Source organism: Chiloscyllium plagiosum, unplaced genomic scaffold (genome assembly GCF_037043375.1).
Source record: "Chiloscyllium plagiosum isolate Xiang-an unplaced genomic scaffold, Cpla_swu_hap1 HiC_scaffold_33, whole genome shotgun sequence".
Classification (NCBI taxonomy): Eukaryota; Metazoa; Chordata; class Chondrichthyes; order Orectolobiformes; family Hemiscylliidae; genus Chiloscyllium; species Chiloscyllium plagiosum.
Genome location: NW_028270171.1, coordinates 5371492 through 5389848, shown reverse-complemented (window position 1 = coordinate 5389848; position 18357 = coordinate 5371492). Strand labels below are relative to the sequence as shown.

The 18357-nt window shown below is 48.3% G+C and overlaps 1 protein-coding gene across 2 annotated transcripts; it reads left to right on the top strand.

Annotated features, from left to right (window-relative positions):
* Window positions 1-2221: 2221 nt before the first annotated feature.
* Window positions 2222-12811, top strand: LOC122542115 (ATP synthase F(0) complex subunit f, mitochondrial-like). Of its 2 annotated transcripts, none has more exons than XM_087978232.1 (4): window positions 2222-2275; window positions 8837-8944; window positions 10896-11012; window positions 12685-12811. In XM_087978232.1, the coding sequence occupies exons 1-4, from the start codon at window positions 2260-2262 to the stop codon at window positions 12711-12713; spliced, it is 270 nt and encodes an 89-aa protein (XP_087834358.1). In that variant the 5' UTR covers window positions 2222-2259; the 3' UTR covers window positions 12714-12811. The 2 variants fall into 2 exon arrangements, with proteins under 2 accessions (XP_087834358.1, XP_043535437.1); XM_043679502.2 differs by lacking the exon at window positions 2222-2275 and adding an exon at window positions 8238-8328.
* The last annotated feature ends 5546 nt before the right edge of the window (window positions 12812-18357 follow it).

The following is an 18357-nucleotide window of genomic DNA, read 5'->3' as shown; positions in this document are numbered from 1 at the left end:
CCAGCATCTGCAGTCCTCACTTTCTCCATGTTTATTTGAAATCAAAAGCTTTTGGAGTGCTGCTCCTTCGTCAGATGGAGTCACTTCACCTGACAAAGGAGCAGTGCTCCTAAAGCTTAATAAACCTGTTGGACTATAACCTGGTGTCATGTGACTTTTGACTTTGTGTTAATGGGACGAGGAGAAAGTGGGAATGGGTGACTGCGCTATAAGTAACCTGTGTCATAATAGGATTGGGGTGTGGGGATAGCTGCAAAATATGGAAAAATGGAATCAGGCTATGAAGTTATTGAACTCAGGGTTGACTCTCAGGGCCGCAGGTTCCCCAAGAGGAACCTCAGAGTCATGTTTTGCAGACAGAGCATAGGTGTTTTGCAAAGCAGTTGCCCAGTTTGTGTTTTGTCTGCTCGATGTTGAGGAGATTGGATTGTGAGCAGTGAATACAATACACCAGATTGAACAGACTTATGCATCTAACACTTTGGGCAATTTAGCATAGCCAATTCACCTAACCTGCACATCTTTGGACTGTGGGAGGAAACTGGGGGGGTGGTCGGTGAGTCGCCTTCTTGAAGCGCTGCAGTCCACCTGCTTTTGAGAGTCAATCAAATTGTTGTAGATTTGAAGTCACATGTAGGCCAGACTGGGTAAAGATGGCAGATTTCTTTCCATAAAAGATATTAGTGAACCAGATGTTTTTTTTCTGACAATCAGTAGTGGATTCATGGTCATCATTAGATTTTTAATTCCAGAATTGTATTGGGTTCAAATTCCATTGCCCACTGTAGTGGGATTCAAATGCCATCCTGCAGAACATTACCTGCTGTAAGATCATTTCTGATTCTAATCTCTTCTGGATGCTATGGAAGTGGTTATGGCAGTCACGTGTTGCAATGTATGCCAAGAATCATGTTACAGGGCACACATTGTAACAGATAAACGTAGTGCATTGTGATGGATTAGTTAACTCACTGGAAGATACAGAAGTTTGAACACACACACACACACACCTACACGTTCAAGAACAGCTTCTCCACTATTATTAGATTTCTGAACAGACCTCTCAAAATTCAAATCTAATGTTGATCTTGCTTTTTGTGTGCTTTCTTTCCTCGCTCTGTTCTATCACCCTGTGATCTTTGTATGGTATGATCAGCCTGTACTGTACACAAAAATCTTCCCTGTACCTAGGGTACGTGTGACAACAATAAATCAAATCAAAATCACAGCGTCAAGGACCTGGGATCGATTCCACCATCCGTCCACTGTCTGTGTGGAGTTTGCACATTCTCCCCATTTCTGAGTGGGTTTTCCTCCGGGTGCTCCAGTTTCCCCCCACAGTCCAAAGATGTGCAGGTCAGGGTGGATTGGCAATGGTAAATTGCCCACAGGGATGTGCAGGTTAGGTGGGTTAGCCATGGGAAATGCAGGGTTACAGGGATAGGGTGGTGGAGGGGGTCTGGGTGTGATGCTCTTCAAAGGGTCGGTGTAGACTGGACGGGTCGAACGGCCTGCTTCCACACTGCAGAGTTTCTGATACTATTTTGTGTGTCTTGTTTTCAACATTGCTTGCACTCCCCCTCCCAGCGAAAAGGTTGTGGGTTTGAAATCCCAGAGGTCGGTGTGTGACTGAGCCACTTGCTGCTCTGTTGGAGATGCGGTCTTTAGAATGAGATGTGTACCTGAGGCCTCCATCTACACAGAGCCCACTACTTTGAATACAGAGCAATAGTCCTGGGCAATATTTACCCAATGAAATAGATTATCTGGTTATTATATTGCTGCTGTTCGTGGGATCTTGCTGGGCACACCGAAGCTGGCCGCGTGTCCAACAGTACACCTTAAACTAAAGATTCCTGATGAGAGGCTTTTGCTCGAAACGTCGATTTTTCTGCTCCTCGGATGCTGCCTGACCTACTGTGCTTTTCCAGCACCACTCTGATCCTTAAACAAAATACCCAACTGCCTGAGGTTGCCAACGGCGCTATAGAAATGCACATCTTCCCCCGCTTCAAACGTGCCCTGCCGAAGTGACCTGATGCAAATGAAAAAAAAAACCCTTTCTGAAACCATGGAGATGTTTTATTTTAATGTGAGTAACTTCGTGAACTCCGGAAAATAAAAGAAAATTAACCTTGAGTTCACCCTGAGAGGGGTGGTTCGATGCTGATTGGTCAGACACAGCACCGGTAGTTCAGAGGCAGCAATACTATTGGAGGGGGCGGCTGTCAGTCAGGTGACGTCACAGGGAATTGTAAGATGGCGGACAGACCAGGTCAGGCTCGAGCGGGCCCGGGATACAATGTAACCAGAGACAGAGGATACAGTGTAACCAGGGAGAGGATACAGTGTAACCAGGGAGAGGGGATACAGTGTAACCAGGGAGAGGGTGAGGGGGATACAGTGTAACCAGGGAGAGGGGATACAGTGTAACCAGGGAGGGGATACAGTGTAACCAGGGAGGGGAGGGGGGGAGAGGGGATACAGTGTAACCAGGGGGGGGGGGGAGAGGGGATACAGTGTAACCAGGGGGGGAGAGGGGATACAGTGTAACCAGGGAGGGGGGGGGGAGAGGGGATACAGTGTAACCAGGGAGGGGGGGGGGGGAGAGGGGATACAGTGTAACCAGGGAGGGGGGGGGGGAGAGGGGATACAGTGTAACCAGGGAGAGGGGATACAGTGTAACCAGGGAGAGGGGATACAGTGTAACCAGGGAGAGGGAGAGGGGATACAGTGTAACCAGGGTGAGGGGGATACAGGGTAACCAGGGAGAGGGGATACAGGGTAACCAGGGAGAGGGGATACAGGGTAACCAGGGAGAGGGGATACAGGGTAACCAGGGAGAGGGGATGCAGTGTAACCAGAGAGAGGGAGAGGGGATGCAGTGTAACCAGAGAGAGGGAGAGGGGATGCAGTGTAACCAGAGAGAGGGAGAGGGGATACAGTGTAACCAGAGAGAGGGAGAGGGGATACAGTGTAACCAGAGAGAGGGAGAGGGGATACAGTGTAACCAGAGAGGGGGGAGAGGGGATACAGTGTAACCAGAGAGAGGGAGAGGGGATACAGTGTAACCAGAGAGAGGGAGAGGGGATACAGTGTAACCAGAGAGGAGGGAGAGGGGATACAGTGTAACCAGAGAGGGGGGAGAGGGGATACAGTGTAACCAGAGGGGGCGGGGTGGAGAGAGGGGATACAGTGTAACCAGAGGGGGCGGGGTGGAGAGAGGGGATACAGTGTAGCCAGAGGGGGCGGGGTGGAGAGAGGGGATACAGTGTAACCAGAGAGGGGGGGGGGGGGAGAGGGGATACAGTGTAACCAGAGAGAGGGAGAGGGGATGCAGTGTAACCAGAGAGAGGGAGAGGGGATGCAGTGTAACCAGAGAGAGGGAGAGGGGATACAGTGTAACCAGAGAGAGGGAGAGGGGATACAGTGTAACCAGAGAGGGGGAGAGGGGATACAGTGTAACCAGAGAGGGGGAGAGGGGATACAGTGTAACCAGAGAGAGGGAGAGGGGATACAGTGTAACCAGAGGGGGCGGGGTAGAAGAGGGGATACAGTGTAACCAGAGGGGGGGCGGGGGGAGAGGGGATACAGTGTAACCGGGGGGGGGGGAAGAGGGGATACAGTGTAACCGGGGGGGGGGGGGGGGGGAGAGGGGATACAGTGTGACCAGAGAGGAGGGGGGAGAGGGGATAGAGTGTAACCGGAGAGAGGGGATACTGTGTAACCAGAGAGGTGGAGAGGGGATACAGTGTAACCAGAGAGAGGGAGGGGGAGAGGGGATACAGTGTAACCTGGGAGGGGGGGAAGGGATACAGTGTAACCAGAGAGGGGGGGGAGAAGAGGGGATACAGTGTAACCAGAGGGGGGGGGGGAGAAGAGGGGATACAGTGTAACCAGAGGGGGGGGGGGAGAAGAGGGGATACAGTGTAACCAGAGGGGGGGGGGAGAAGAGGGGATACAGTGTAACCAGAGGGGGGGCGGGGGGAGAGGGGATACAGTGTAACCGGGGGGGGGGGGGGGGGGGGATACAGTGTGACCAGAGAGGAGGGGGGAGAGGGGATAGAGTGTAACCGGAGAGAGGGGATACTGTGTAACCAGAGAGGTGGAGAGGGGATACAGTGTAACCAGAGAGAGGGAGGGGGAGAGGGGATACAGTGTAACCTGGGAGGGGGGGAAGGGATACAGTGTAACCAGAGAGGAGAGGGGGGAAGAGGGGATACAGTGTAATCAGAGAGGAGAGGAGGGAAGAGCGGATACAGTGTAACCAGAGAGGGGTGGGGTGGGGAGAGGGGATACAGTGTAACCAGAGAGGAGAGCGGGGAAGACGGGATACAGTGTAACCGGGGGGGGGGGGGGGAGGGGGAAGAGAGAGGGCATACAGTGTAACCAGAGAGGGGGGAGAGGGGATACAGTGTAACCAGAGAGGGGGGGGGGGGAGAGGGGATACAGTGTAACCAGAGAGGGGGGGGAAGAGGGCATACAGTGTAACCGATGGGGGGGAGAGGGGATACAGTGTAACCAGAGGGGGGGGGTGTTGAAGAGGGGATACAGTGTAACCAGAGAGGGGCGGGGGGGGGGGTTGAAGAGGGGATACAGTGTAACCAGAGAGGGGTTGGGTTGAAGAGGGGATACAGTGTAACCAGAGAGGGGGGGGGGGATACAGTGTAACCAGAGAGGGGGGTGGGGTGGGGAGAGGGGATACAGTGTAACCAGAGAGGTGAGGTGGGAAGAGGGGATACAGTGTAACCAGAGGGGGGGGGGGGTGGATGGATAGATACAGTGTAACCAGAGTGGGGCGGGGAAGTGGATACAGTGTAACCAGAGAGGAGAGGGGATACAGTGTAACCAGAGAGGAGAGGGGATACAGTGTAACCAGAGAGGAGAGGGGATACAGTGTAACCAGAGAGGAGAGGGGATACAGTGTAACCAGAGAGGAGAGGGGGGAAGAGGGGATACAGTGTAACCAGAGGGGGGGGAGGGGATACAGTGTAACCAGGGTGTGGGGGGGGGGGGGGGAAGAGGGCATACAGTGGGGGGAAGAGGGGATACAGTGTAACCAGAGAGGGGGGGGGGGGGGGAAAGAGGGGATACAGTGTAACCAGAGAGGGGGGGGGGGGGAAGAGGGGATACAGTGTAACCAGAGAGGGGGGGGAAGAGGGGATACAGTGTAAGCAGAGGGGGGGGGGGGGGGAAGAGGGGATACAGCGTAACCAGAGAGGGGGTGGGTGGGGAGAGAAGAGGGGATACAGTGTAACCAGAGAGGGGGGGGGGGGAGAGAGAGGGGATACAGTGTAACCGGGGAGGGGATACAGTGTAACCAGAGGGGGGGGAGAGAGAGGGGATACAGTGTAACCGGGGAGGGGATACAGTGTAACCAGAGGGGAGGGGGGAGAGGGGATACAGTGTAACCAGTGAGGGGGTGTGGGAGAGGGGATACAGTGTAACCAGTGAGGGGGTGTGGGAGAGGGGATACAGTGTAACCAGTGAGGGGGTGTGGGAGAGGGGATACAGTGTAACCAGTGAGGGGGTGTGGGAGAGTGGATACAGTGTAACCAGAGAGGGGTGGGTGGGAGAGGGGATACAGTGTAACCAGAGAGGGGGGGGGGGGAGAGATGGGATACAGTGTAACCGGAGAGAGGGGATACTGTGTAACCAGAGAGGGGGAGAGGGGATACAGTGTAACCTGGGAGGGGGAGAAGGGATACAGTGTAACCAGAGAGGAGAGGAGGGAAGAGGGGATACAGTGTAACCAGAGGGGGGGGGGGAAGAGGGGATACAGTGTAACCAGAGGGGGGGGGGGGGGAAGAGGGGATACAGTGTAACCAGAGGGGGGGGGGGGGGAAGAGGGGATACAGTGTAACCAGAGGGGGGGGGGGGAAGAGGGGATACAGTGTAACCAGAGGGGGGGGGGAAGAGGGCATACAGTGTAACCAGAGAGGGGGGGAAGAGGGGATACAGTGTAACCAGAGAGGGGGGGAAGAGGGGATACAGTGTAACCAGAGGGGGGGGGGGAAGTGGGGATACAGTGTAACCAGAGAGGGGGGGGGGGGGGGGGAGAGTGGATACAGTGTAACCAGAGGAGGGGGGGGGGGAAAGAGGAGATACAGTGTAAGCAGAGTGGGGGGGGGGAGAGAGTGGATACAGTGTAACCAGAGAAGGGGGATAGGTGGGAAGAGGGGATACAGTGTAACCAGAGAGGGGGGGGGAGAGAGGGGATACAGTGTAACCAGAGAGGGGTGGGTGGGAGAGGGGATACAGTGTAACCGGAGAGGGGTGTGGGGTGGGAGAGGGGATACTGTGTAACCAGAGAGGGGGAGAGGGGATACAGTGTATCCTGAGAGAGGGTGGTGGGAGAGGGGATACAGTGTAACCAGAGAGAGCGGGGGTGAGAGGGGATACAGTGTAACCAGAGAGGGGGAGAGGGGATACAGTGTAACCAGAGAGAGGGAGGGGGAGTGGGGATACAGTGTAACCAGAGAGGGGAGGGGGGGAATACAGTGTAACCAGAGAGGGGAGGGGGGATACAGTGTAACCAGGGAGGGGGAGAGGGGATAGTGTAACCAGAGAGAGGGGGGGTGAGAGGGGATACAGTGTAACCAGAGAGAGGGGGGGTGAGAGGGGATACAGTGTAACCAGAGAGGGGGGGGGAGGAAGAGGGGATACAGTGTAACCAGAGGGGGGGGGGGGGGGAGAGAGGGGATACAGTGTAACCAGAGAGGGGGGGGTGGGAGAGGGAAGAGGGGATACAGTGTAACCAGAGAGGGGGAGTAGGTGGGAAGAGGGGATACAATGTAACCAGAGAGGGGGGAGAGAAGACGGGATACAGTGTAACCAGAGATGGGGGTGGGGAGGGAAGAGGGGATACAGTGTAACCGGGGGGGGGAGGCAGGAGGGGATATAGTGTAACCAGAGGGGGGGGTGGAGAGGGAAGAGGGGATACAGTGTAACCAGAGAAGGGGGGGGTAGGTGAGAAGAGGGGATACAGTGTAACCAGAGAGGGGTGGAGGGAAGAGGGGACACAGTGTAACCAGAGAGGAGGCGGGGGGGAGAGGGGAGACAGTGTAACTAGAGAGGGTGGGCGGGGAGGGGGGGGGGGAGGCAAGAGGGGAGACAGAGTAACTAGAGAGGTGGGCGGGGAGGCAAGAGGGGATACAGTGTAACCAGAGAGGGTGGGCGGGAGGCAAGAGGGGATACAGTGTAACCAGAGAGGGTGGGGGGAGGGGAAGAGGGGTACAGTGTGACCAGAGGGAGGGAGGGTGAGAGAGAGGATACAGTGTGACCAGAGGGGGTGAGGGGATACAGCGTAACTGGGGGAGGGGGGAGGAGAGAGGGGATACAGTGTAACCAGAGAGGGGGAGAGGGGATACAGTGTAACCTGGGAGGGGGAGAGGTGGGGGATACAGTGTAACCAGGGGAGGGGGTGGGTGGGAAGAGAGGGGGTATAGTGTAACCAGAGAGAGAAGGGGAGGGGGGTGAGGGAAGAGAGGGGGTATAGTGTAACCAGAGAGAGAAGGGGGGGGGGTGAGGGAAGAGAGGGGGTATAGAGTAACCAGAGAGAGAAGGGGGGGAGTGAGGCAAGAGAGGGGGTATAGTGTAACCAGAGGGAGGGGATACAATGTAACCAGAGAGGGGGGGGGAGAGAGGGGATACAATGTAACCAGAGAGGGGGGGGGGAGGAGAGAGGGGATACACTATAATCAGGGCGAGATGGGGGGGAAAGAGGGGTTATACAGTGTAACCAGGGAGGTGGGGACGGGGAGGTGTTGAGGATTTGAACAGATTCCACTGGGAGTGGATGGTGTCTACCTCCGAGGGTCTGGAACAAAGTGAACTGGGGTAGGATGTGTTGGGGGGTCGGAGGGAGAGAAATGTTCCAGAGTGTAGGATTGGGATACTATGTTTACCCGTGATGTGGAAGTGCTGGTGTTGGACTGGGGTGGACAAAGTTAAAAATCTCATGTCACCAGGTTATAGTCCAATAGGTTTATTTAGAATCACTAGCTTTCGGAGCACTGCTTTGAACCACCTGATGAAGGAGCAGCGCTCAGAAAGCTAGTGCTTCCAAATAAGCCTGTTTGACTTTTATCTGGTGGTGTGTGATTTTTTTTTTTTTAACTATGCTTACCCAGTTAGTCTGGTTTTTAGTTGCTACTGGCAATCTGAGATATTCAGGGTTTTGGGAACTGGCCTGTTGGGTTTAGAGTGAACTGTCAGCAAATCTAAATCTAATCGCTTTTATTCAGGATGGGATGCAGCTCAGTTGGCTGGATGGCTGGTTTGTAACAACAGTGTGGGTCCGATTCCTGCACTGGCCGAGGTTAAAATGTAGGTCCCTTCTCAACCTTGCCCCTCTTTGGGATGTGGTGACCCTTGGGTTAAACAACCACCGGTCCTCTGGGATGATGGTGACTGTTTTTTATAATGTTGAGGCCCAGGCTAATGCTCTGGGGACATGGTTTCAACTCGCAACATGAAAAGGGATGGAATTTAAACTCAGTTAATAAATCAGCAATATAAAGCTGGCCTTGATAATGGTAACCATGACAACTGTTGTCATCTAAACCTATGTGGTTCACTAATGTCCTGCAGGGAAGGAAATCAGCTCCCCTTATCTAGTATGGCCTACATGTGACTCCAGGTGCGGTGATATGGTTGGCTCTCAACCACCCTCTGAAATGGCTGAGCAGCCACTCAGTTTTAGGGCAATTAGGGATGTGCATCAAATGCTGGCCTGTGGCTCACATAAACAAATACATACGATTGTATTATCAGTTCTTGGTTAATTTCTCCCTCACCCCTGACGCTGCCTTCCCATTGGTTTCTGTGTTGGCAGTCCCAGTTGCAGAGAAACCTCTGATGAATGTGAAGCTAGGGGAGCTGTCCCGATGGATCACTGGACGAGATTTCACACCCAATGGCGTTATTGGGGCTTTGCGTAGAGGTAAGGTTATAATCCAACCGAATCTGCAAATAATTGGCAAGTAAATTATATTGGAAATGTTTGAAGCGTCCTTTAATCAGGCTTTGTATCAGTTCATTAGTTCCCTGGAGGCTATTTGCCATAACCAAAGTCCTGCAACTGAACTGGGGACAGTTGTGAGGTTCAACAGAACCTTGTTTTAGCTATAATAAACACACCAAGCACTGGAGAAACTCGCCAGGTTATGGGCAGCATCTGGAGAGAGAGAAACAGAGTTAACATTTTGGAATCCAGTACGATTCTTCTTTGGAACAACTCTGAAGGGTGTCATGTTAGACTTGAAACATTAACTCTATTTGTCTCTCCACAGATTCTGCCCACCTTAGTTTCTGCAGCACTTAGTGGATGCTGGAGATCAGAAATAAAACGTGTTTTGCTTTTACTTTAGTTACTTGAGATTGTGGAGGGTAGGACAGGATGTTTCTCCTGGATGTATTGCCCTGTACACATTTACTTGTGCATGCACGCCTCATGGTTTGTCCATGAATTCAGAGATTTATACAGCGCAGTCTGCATCATCATAACTCCCACTAAAGGTGCGCTAATCCAAATTTCCTGCACTTGTCCCATATCCTTGAATGTTATGATATCGTGGTCTGCTGAGGACAGCAAAAAGGTGACAAATAGTCTGAAGGGAGAAAAAAAAATGGAAAATTAGAGGGAGAATCAAGCAAATATACCCACCACAGGCTCTGTCTGGATATGAGCTGCTTAAAACAGCCAGCTCCCATTTTCACCTCCTCCCTATCCCTAATACCAGCTTTTCTCCTTCCCCTGACTTACTATCAACCATCTTTTCATCTGCATAATTTGTTCTCTGTTTTTCTCTTGCTGGAGTCCATGTCTTGAAATATTCATTTAGTATCTTGCTGTCGTCTTGTAGTTCCACACATTGATGGCCACATAGATCATTAAGGGGCCTAATTGCTCTTCATGCTTTTGTTGAATCTTCTTTGGATTTTTAAATTAAATTTTAAATTCGGTCCAAGCCATCCATGCTGACCAGATATCCCAACCCAATCAAGTCCCACCTGCCAACACCCGGCCCAGATCCCTCCAAACCCTTCCTATTCATATACCCATCCAAATGCCTTTTAAATGTTGCAATTGTACCAGCCTCCACCACTTCCTCTGGCAGCTTATTCCATACACGTACCACCCTCTGAGTGAAAACGTTGCCCCTTAGGTCTCTTTTATATCTTTCCCCTCTCACCCTAAACCTATTCCCTCGTGTTCTGGACTTCCCCAGCCCAGGGAAAATACTTTGTCTATTTATCCTATCCATGCTTCTCATGATTTTGTAAACCTCTATAAGGTCACCCCTCAGCCTCCGATGCTCCAGGGAAGCAGCCCCAGCTGTTCAGTCTCTCCCTATAGTTCAAATCCTCCAACCCTGGCAACATCCTTGATAATCTTTTCTGAACCCTTTCAAGTTTCACAGCATCTTTCCGATATGAAGGAGACCAGAATTGCACACACTATTCCAACGTGGCCTAACCAATGTCCTGTACAGCTGCAACATGACCTCCCAACTCCTGTACTCAGTACTCTGACCAATAAAGGAAAACATACCAAACGCCACCTTCACTATCTTATCTACCTCCAACTTTACTTACAAGGAGCTTTGAACCTGCACTCCAAGATTCTTTGTTCAGCAACACACCCAAAGACCTTACCATTAAGTGTATGAGTTCTGCTAAGATTTGCTTTCCCAAAATGCAGCACCTCACATTTTTCTAAATTAAACTCCATCTGCCACTTCTCAGCCCATTGGCCCATCTGATCAAGATCTTGATGTAATCTGAGGTAACCTTCTTTGCTGTCCACTACACCTCTTGTACAAAGCCACGTTCCCATAAGGACGAGGTGCTACTGACTGTTTTAACTGCGCTCTCTCTCTCTTTCTCACCAGGCCACGACCGATACTACAATAAGTACATTAATGTGAAGCGAGGTGGCATTGGGGGAATTGCCATGTTGCTGACTGGTTATGTTCTGCTCAGTTACATCTGGGAGTACGATCACCTCAGTAAGTGGAGCCCCCTGGGGCTGGATGTTTGTCATTGAATGCATGAGAGTAAATGTCACACACATTGCAGCTATACCGAAGTACCAAGGTGTACAATATGCCGCATGGAGGAAGAAGAAATGTTAGTGCACTTTCTCGTATGTCCAGTTTGAAATGTTTTGCAATGTACTTTGGACAGTTTGAATAGTGTATTTTTCGGGAAAGAATGGGGAACAGAGTTTATTCCGACTCTTCATTGAGCTGGTCGGATGATCAGAGCATCTAAGGAGTGGGCAATTGATTCCAGTCTTGCACCCGTGCCCTGAAAACGTTTTTCCTTCTCCACACTGTCCGAAAAGCACTTTGGAACTCCTGGTCCAGTGCCACACGGACCACGGTGCTTCAAGAAGATGGCTTACTGCCAACTTTCAGGGCAACAGATTTCCTGGCCTTGCCAGCACGTGCTCGTTGAGTCTGCACCATCATAACTCCCACAGTGTGTTAATCCCAATTTCTTGCACTTGTCCCACATCCTTGAATGCTATGATACAATGGTCTGCTGAAGATAGCATTAATACAGCACTTGCCAGTGCTGTATTTGGCATTTCAATCATACCCTAATTACTCCAATTTACATGGGAAGGTGCTGACTTTTATGTGTGTTGCTGGGGTTTGAGGGAGAGGCTGAACAGGCTGGGGCTATTTTCCTTGGAGCATTGAAACCTGAGGGGTGACCTTATAGAGGTTTATAAAATCATGAGGGGCATGGATAGGGTGAATAGCCAAGGGCCTTTCCCTGAGGTGGGGGAGTCCAGAACTAGAGGGCATAAGTTTAAGGTGAGAGGGGAAAGATTTAAAACTTTTTTCACACAGAGGGTGGTATGTGTATGGGATGAGGTGCCAGAGGAAGTGGTGGAGACTGGTACAATTACAACATTTAAAAGGCATCTGGATGGGTATATGAATAGGAAAGGTTTAGAGGGATATGGGCCAAATGCTGGCAAATGGGACTGGATTAATTTAGGATATCTGGTTGGTATGGACGAGTTGGACCAAAGGGTCTGTTTCTGTGCTGTGCATCTCCATGACTCTGAGATGTCCTGCAGCCAACCAGAATGTAGTGTTAAGATCATACAGGAACAACCTACCATGAGGACCTTTTGTAGTGAATGAGGATGAACTCTTAGTCAGAAGATATGTGGGTTCAGGTTCCCCTCCAGAAACTGGTCTGCATAATTCAGTCTGACTTCCAGTGCAGAACTGGAGGAGTGCTGCAGGCCAAAGGTGCTGTCTTTTGACCGGAACCTTAAAACCAGGTCCAGTTTGCCATCTTGGGGTGGACAAAGAACTCTCCTGGCATGATTTATAAAGAGCAGGAAGATATATGCCCCAATGTCTATGTCAGTATTTGGTGCTCAATCTCCATCAATGAATGTGTGATTTTAGTCATTAATGCATTGCTGTTTGTAAGAGCATGCTGTGTTGGAATTTGTTGCTTGTTGCTAAGTTTTCATGTAATAGTCACTTTAAGCCAATTGAGTACCTTTTGATTTGAAGTAAAATACTTTGGGCTGCACTATAGGTTGTGAAAGCTGCTGTAGGAACTAATGTATTGTTGCTATAAGTCATATGCTTTCCACAATCAATTGTTTTAACTTTCCTTTGACCGTTTGTAACTTTATTTCCCACTCAGAGCACGAGCGATGGAGGAAGTACCATTGAACTGCTGCTATGTTCCACTCGCTATATTTATGGAATTTGAGACGAGTGTTCAAGTTAGAATCATGAAAAATAAAATCAGAACCAGTTTCAGTGCTGAATTGCTCATTCTTTTGGCTTCTATACTTTGTGACTGAATATTCCCAAGTGATGGTACAATATGAACTGAGCAGAGCATCTGTCATCAGAAAAATGCTGGTATCTATTATGAAGGATGTAATAACAGTGCATTTAGAAACACATGATCAAGCAAAGTCAACATGGCTTTCTGAAGGGGAATTCATGTCTGACAAAAGTATTAAAATTCTTTGAACAGGTAACAAGTGTGATAAAGGGTAACCAGTAGATGTAACAAATTTGAATTTCCAAAGTGTTTAATAAGGTGTTGCATTCAAGGCTACTTATGATAAGAGTCCCTGGGTATAACGTGAGCATGGATAGAACATTGACTTAACTAATAGGAGGCAGTTGGAATCACGGGCATTTTTAGGATGACAAACTATAACTCGTGTGCCACGGATCAGTGCTGGGGCCACAATTATTTATTGTACATATTAATGATTTAGATGAGAAAAGTGTACCACAGTCAGCTTTACAAATGATATAAAAAGATGGGAAGGTAAGTGGTGATGATGACAATGTACCGAGGTGTTTAGACAATGGGTATAATCTTTACAGATGGAATATAATGTGGGAAAATGTGAAATTATACACTTTGGCAAGAAGAAAAGAATTGACAAGGAGGTTATGACTCACTCCCCTCCTCCACACCTGATAGCCAAAGAATTCCAAAAGTGATTGACCACTCTCAACGTCCAGAGTGTCCCACCAAGTGTGGCATCATGGAGCGCTAGATTATTTGAAGTAGCTGGAGTAGAGGAGAGATCTCCTTTGGTTCGAGTCGTACCTAGCAGAAAGGAAGGTGGTTGTGGTTGTTAGAGACCACTCATCTCAGCTCCAGGACATCACTGCAGGTGGTCCTCGGGATAGTGTCCTGGGCCAACCACCTTCAACTGCTTCAGTAAAGGTCATAAGGTTGGAAATGGGAGTGTTCACTCAGGATTGCAAGATGTTTGGTTCCATTTTCAAACTGCACTTACATGCAGCCAGACATGGGCTAAGAGTTGAGTAACATTTGTGCCCATAGGTGCTAATGCCCATTTCCAATGAGAGAGATGACATTGACATTCAATGGCATTATCATTGGGTCCACCACCACCATCACCTTGGTGCTTGACTGCAAACTGAATTAGACCAGCCATATGTACACTATTGGCCACAAACAAAGGTCAAAAGTCAGGAACTCTTGTGAATAACTCCCCTTTTGACTCCTCAAAGCCTGCAAAACAGAAGTGTGAAAGAATACCCTAAATTTACCTGCATAGATGCAGCTCCAACAATATTCAGAAGCTTGACACCATGCAGATTGTAAAGTTAAACAGCATGCCATTAAGCAGTTTAGATATTCACACTCTCCACTACCAATGTAGTATAGTTACAGTGTGTGGTATTATATGAAATGCATATGTGATTGGAGCTTGGGAAATAATGGATAAGTGGGAAATGGCAGAGGCATTGAATAAATTCTTTCCATCAGTCTTCACTGTAGTAGATGCACTAACATTCCAGAAATACTAAATAATCAATAGGAGCTGAGGAAATAAAGACAAAAAAAATCACTACAGAAAAAAGCACCAGGGAGACTAATGGACTAAAAACTGACAAGTCCCTGGACTTCAATTGTTGGAGATACTCAACAGGTTTGGCAGCAACCTGACAAGAAAAATATGGTTAACACTGAGTCCAGTGATCCTTCCTAAGAACTGACAGCATCCAGGAAATGTCCCCTAGACTTATTTGCAAGATTTGAATCTACAGCTACAAAACATTTCTTGTACAAACTTAATAAACGCCTTTCTGTGCTCAGATTTACCATTGGAGCATTCAAACGAGCTCTCTATTCATCAATGTTTTAGTGGAGAAGTCAGAAAATGGAGCCTCACTGACCATCTACCAAAAGCCTCCATTCATTGGCCAATATACATGTTGGAATCAGTATAAGTCCCACATGCTAGAACATCATTCATATCGGTGACCTTGAGAACAGTACCATAGCCATTGGTGCACCAAGCAATTTTGACAATGACAAAGCGCATGCCAAAACTACCCTGTGTCAGTTTGGAGATACCCTGATTACATCATCATTTGTAGATTGCAAAAACTCAAGAAATGGCCTTTGTTCATCACTTCAGATTCTGACTAGTGTCCGGTCTATCTCATTACCTGAGAGGGGCAAAGTGTCTGAAACATTTGAACAACAGATGAAGCCAGCTGTCACACGCTACTGCAGTGTAGTAAACCCACGAGTGGTTTTCTCCATGATCAAGATGCTGCAGTCAAGCCAAAAAAATGCTTCACCTACCACACAAATGAATAATGCCATGTGTTTCAGTGCCAATGTGATGCCAGGTATCTAGACTGTAGATACCTGTGGCACTCCATTAACAACAGATTGCCACCCTGAAAGATAACCCCCTCATCCCAACTCTGTCTTCTGATAGTTAGCCAATATTCTTTGTACTACCTCCAACACCATTATGTCTGATTATGACTGATGGAATCTTTCAAACAACACATCCATTGATCATTCGCACTAGGCATTTGAGTGTGCTCAGCCAAGCCTGAGGATTATATCCATCATGAGAAGTGGTTATGCTAGGAAATAATTAATTAAATGATCCAGACCGTGCCATGAGTTTTGCTGTAAGCCATCAGTGGGGCTGCGTGCGAGTGCCAGAAATAACATTTGTGACAATAAAAAAAATTGTATATAGATATTTTCCTGATCAACCTGCAGCAAATGGGACTGGAACCCAGGCCTCTTGGCTCAGAGGTAGGGACACTACCACCGTACCACGAGGGTGCTAGGAATTTATACATATACAGTTGGTTCTGCTATAACACATTAGTTCCATTCTCGTGCAACCTGTGTTGTAAGAAAAGCACATAATAGCATCACCATTTAAACTAATGGGGTTGGAATCGCGTTATAACAACGCACATTTTCAAAGTTCACACTATAGAAAATGTCCCCAATTTGTCAGTCATGTTAGAGTGAATTCACATTAACCAAAACGTGTGTTATAGCAGAATGATCTGTGTATTACTCCTTTAAAAAGGAAGCGTTTTGGAGACAGCTAATTGCTCCTGCATCTCTGTGGCAACATCCTGACCAATTTGATCAGGCAGGTCGATTCTGAGAATCAAGATTGACAGGTAACTGTTCTTGCTGCTTCTGCATGTCAATGATGGCCCATCTAACCAGCACTCTCTTCTCATGCGGTGTAAAAGGGTGTCCCCTTTGTTTCTTGCATCCTAGTTCTGATGAGTTGGAGATGAAAATTTTCATCTTCTTGGTCTCCTTTGGGCAGTATTTAATTTCCATACTACCGAGCAATTATTAACATTTGCATTTCCAAAAGGCATTATATAAGGTACGACATTTAAGACTACTTAATCAGATAAGAGCCCATGGTGTTGGAGGTAGTACAATAGCATGCAAAAAATATTGGCTAACTATCAGAAGACAGAGTTGGGATGAGGTGGATGTCTTTCAGGATGGCAATCTGTTGTTAATGGAGTGCCACAGGGCTCAGTGCTGGTGCCACAATTATTTACAATATATTAATGAGCAAAGTGAATGTACTGTAGCCACGTTTACAGATGGTATGAAAATAGGTGGGAAAGGAAGTAGTGAGATTGACACTAAGACTCAGAGGGATATAGACAGGTTAATTGAGTGGGCAAAGTTTGGCAGATGGAATATAATGTGGGAAAGTGTCACTTTGGCAGGAAGAATGGAGCAGAATGTTATTTAAATGAAGAAAGACTCCAGAAAGCTACTGAGCAAGGGATCTGGGAGTTCACATCCATAAGTCAGAAAAAACATAGAGTCACACAGATGTACTGCACAGAAACAGACCCTTCGGTCCAACTCATGTCGACCAGATATCCTAAATTAATCTAGTCCTATTTTCTAGCACTTGGCCCATATCCCTCTAAACCCTTCCTATTCATATACCCATCCAGATGCCTTTTAAATGCTGTAATTGTACCAGCCTCCAGCACTTCGTCTGGCAGCTCATTCCATACATGCACCACCCTCTGCATGAAAACGTTGCCCCTTAGATTCCTTTTACGTCTTTCCCCTCTCACCTTAAACCTATGCCCTCTAGTTCTAGACCCTCCCCACCCCAGGGGAAAGACCTTATCTATTTACCCTATCCACACCCCTCATGATTTTATAAACCTCTATAAGGTCACTCCTCAGCCTCCAACACTCCAAGGAAAACAGTCCCAGCCTGTTCAGCCTCTCCCTATAGTTCAAATCCTCCAACCCTGGCAACATCCTTTTAAATCTTTTCTGCACCCTTGCATGTTTTGCAACATCCTTCCTATAGCAGGGAGACCAGAAATGTTCAGTGGGTAATTGAGGGGCAAATAGGATACTGACGTTCATTTCAAAGGAAATGGAGCATTGAGAGAGGAAAGTCTTGCTAAACGTATACAAGGTATGGGTGTGATCATATAATACTGGAGCAGTTCTGATGCCCTTATTGAAGGACAAGTGGAGGCAATCCAGAGAAGGTTCATTAGGTTGATCCCAGGTATAGAAGAATTTTCTTCAGAGGAGTGACAGAGTAAGGTTGTGCTTGTACTCAGAATCATAGAATCCCTACAGTATGGAAACAGTCCACTTAGCCCATTGAGTCTACATTGACTCTCCGAAGAACATCTCACATAGACCTACCCGCCCCCCCCCCACCCCTCCACACTGTCCCTTTAACTCTGCATGCCCCATGGTTAATCCACACATCCCTGGACACAATGGGCAATTTAGCATGGCCAATCCAACCGAACCCGCACATCATTGTACTGTGGAAGGAAACTGGAGCACCTGGAGGAAATGCACACAGACACAGGGAGAACAAGCGAACCCCACACAGACAGACAGTCACCTGAACTGAATTGAACCCAGGTTCTTGGCACTGAGAGGCAGCAATGCTACCCACTCAGCACCAACTATCAGTGGTATTTAGAAGAATGAGAGGCAACCTGATTAAAATCGCAGATTATTTGGAGGCTTGCAGAGTAAATACAAAGAGGTGGTTTCCCCTTATGGGGGATTTCAATTAGAGAGCGTAATCTCAGAATAAGGGGTTTCCTATTTAAAGAAAGAATGAGGAGGAATTCCTTCTCAGAGGGTAATCGAACTGCGGAATTATTTCCTGCAGGGAATCATTGAGGCTGGGCCATTAAGTATATTCAACCTCTGAGAAGCATTTTTAAATTCAGTAAGGGAATCAAGGGTGAAGGGGCAGCTGGTGGGAAAGTGGTGTGAGGATTACCAGATAAACCATATTCACATTGAACCTGCTCCATCATTCAATGGGCCAAATGGCTACTTCTGTTTTACATCTTATGATTTTATGGCACTATAACAGCTCAAACCTGGGACCTGTAATGTCTAAGAGGACAACAGCAGCTGATGCAAGGGAATATCATTGTGTACAGGTTCCCCTCCAAATCATACAATCCTGGCTTGACACTACATCACCATCCCTTCATGATCACTGAGTCCTAAATC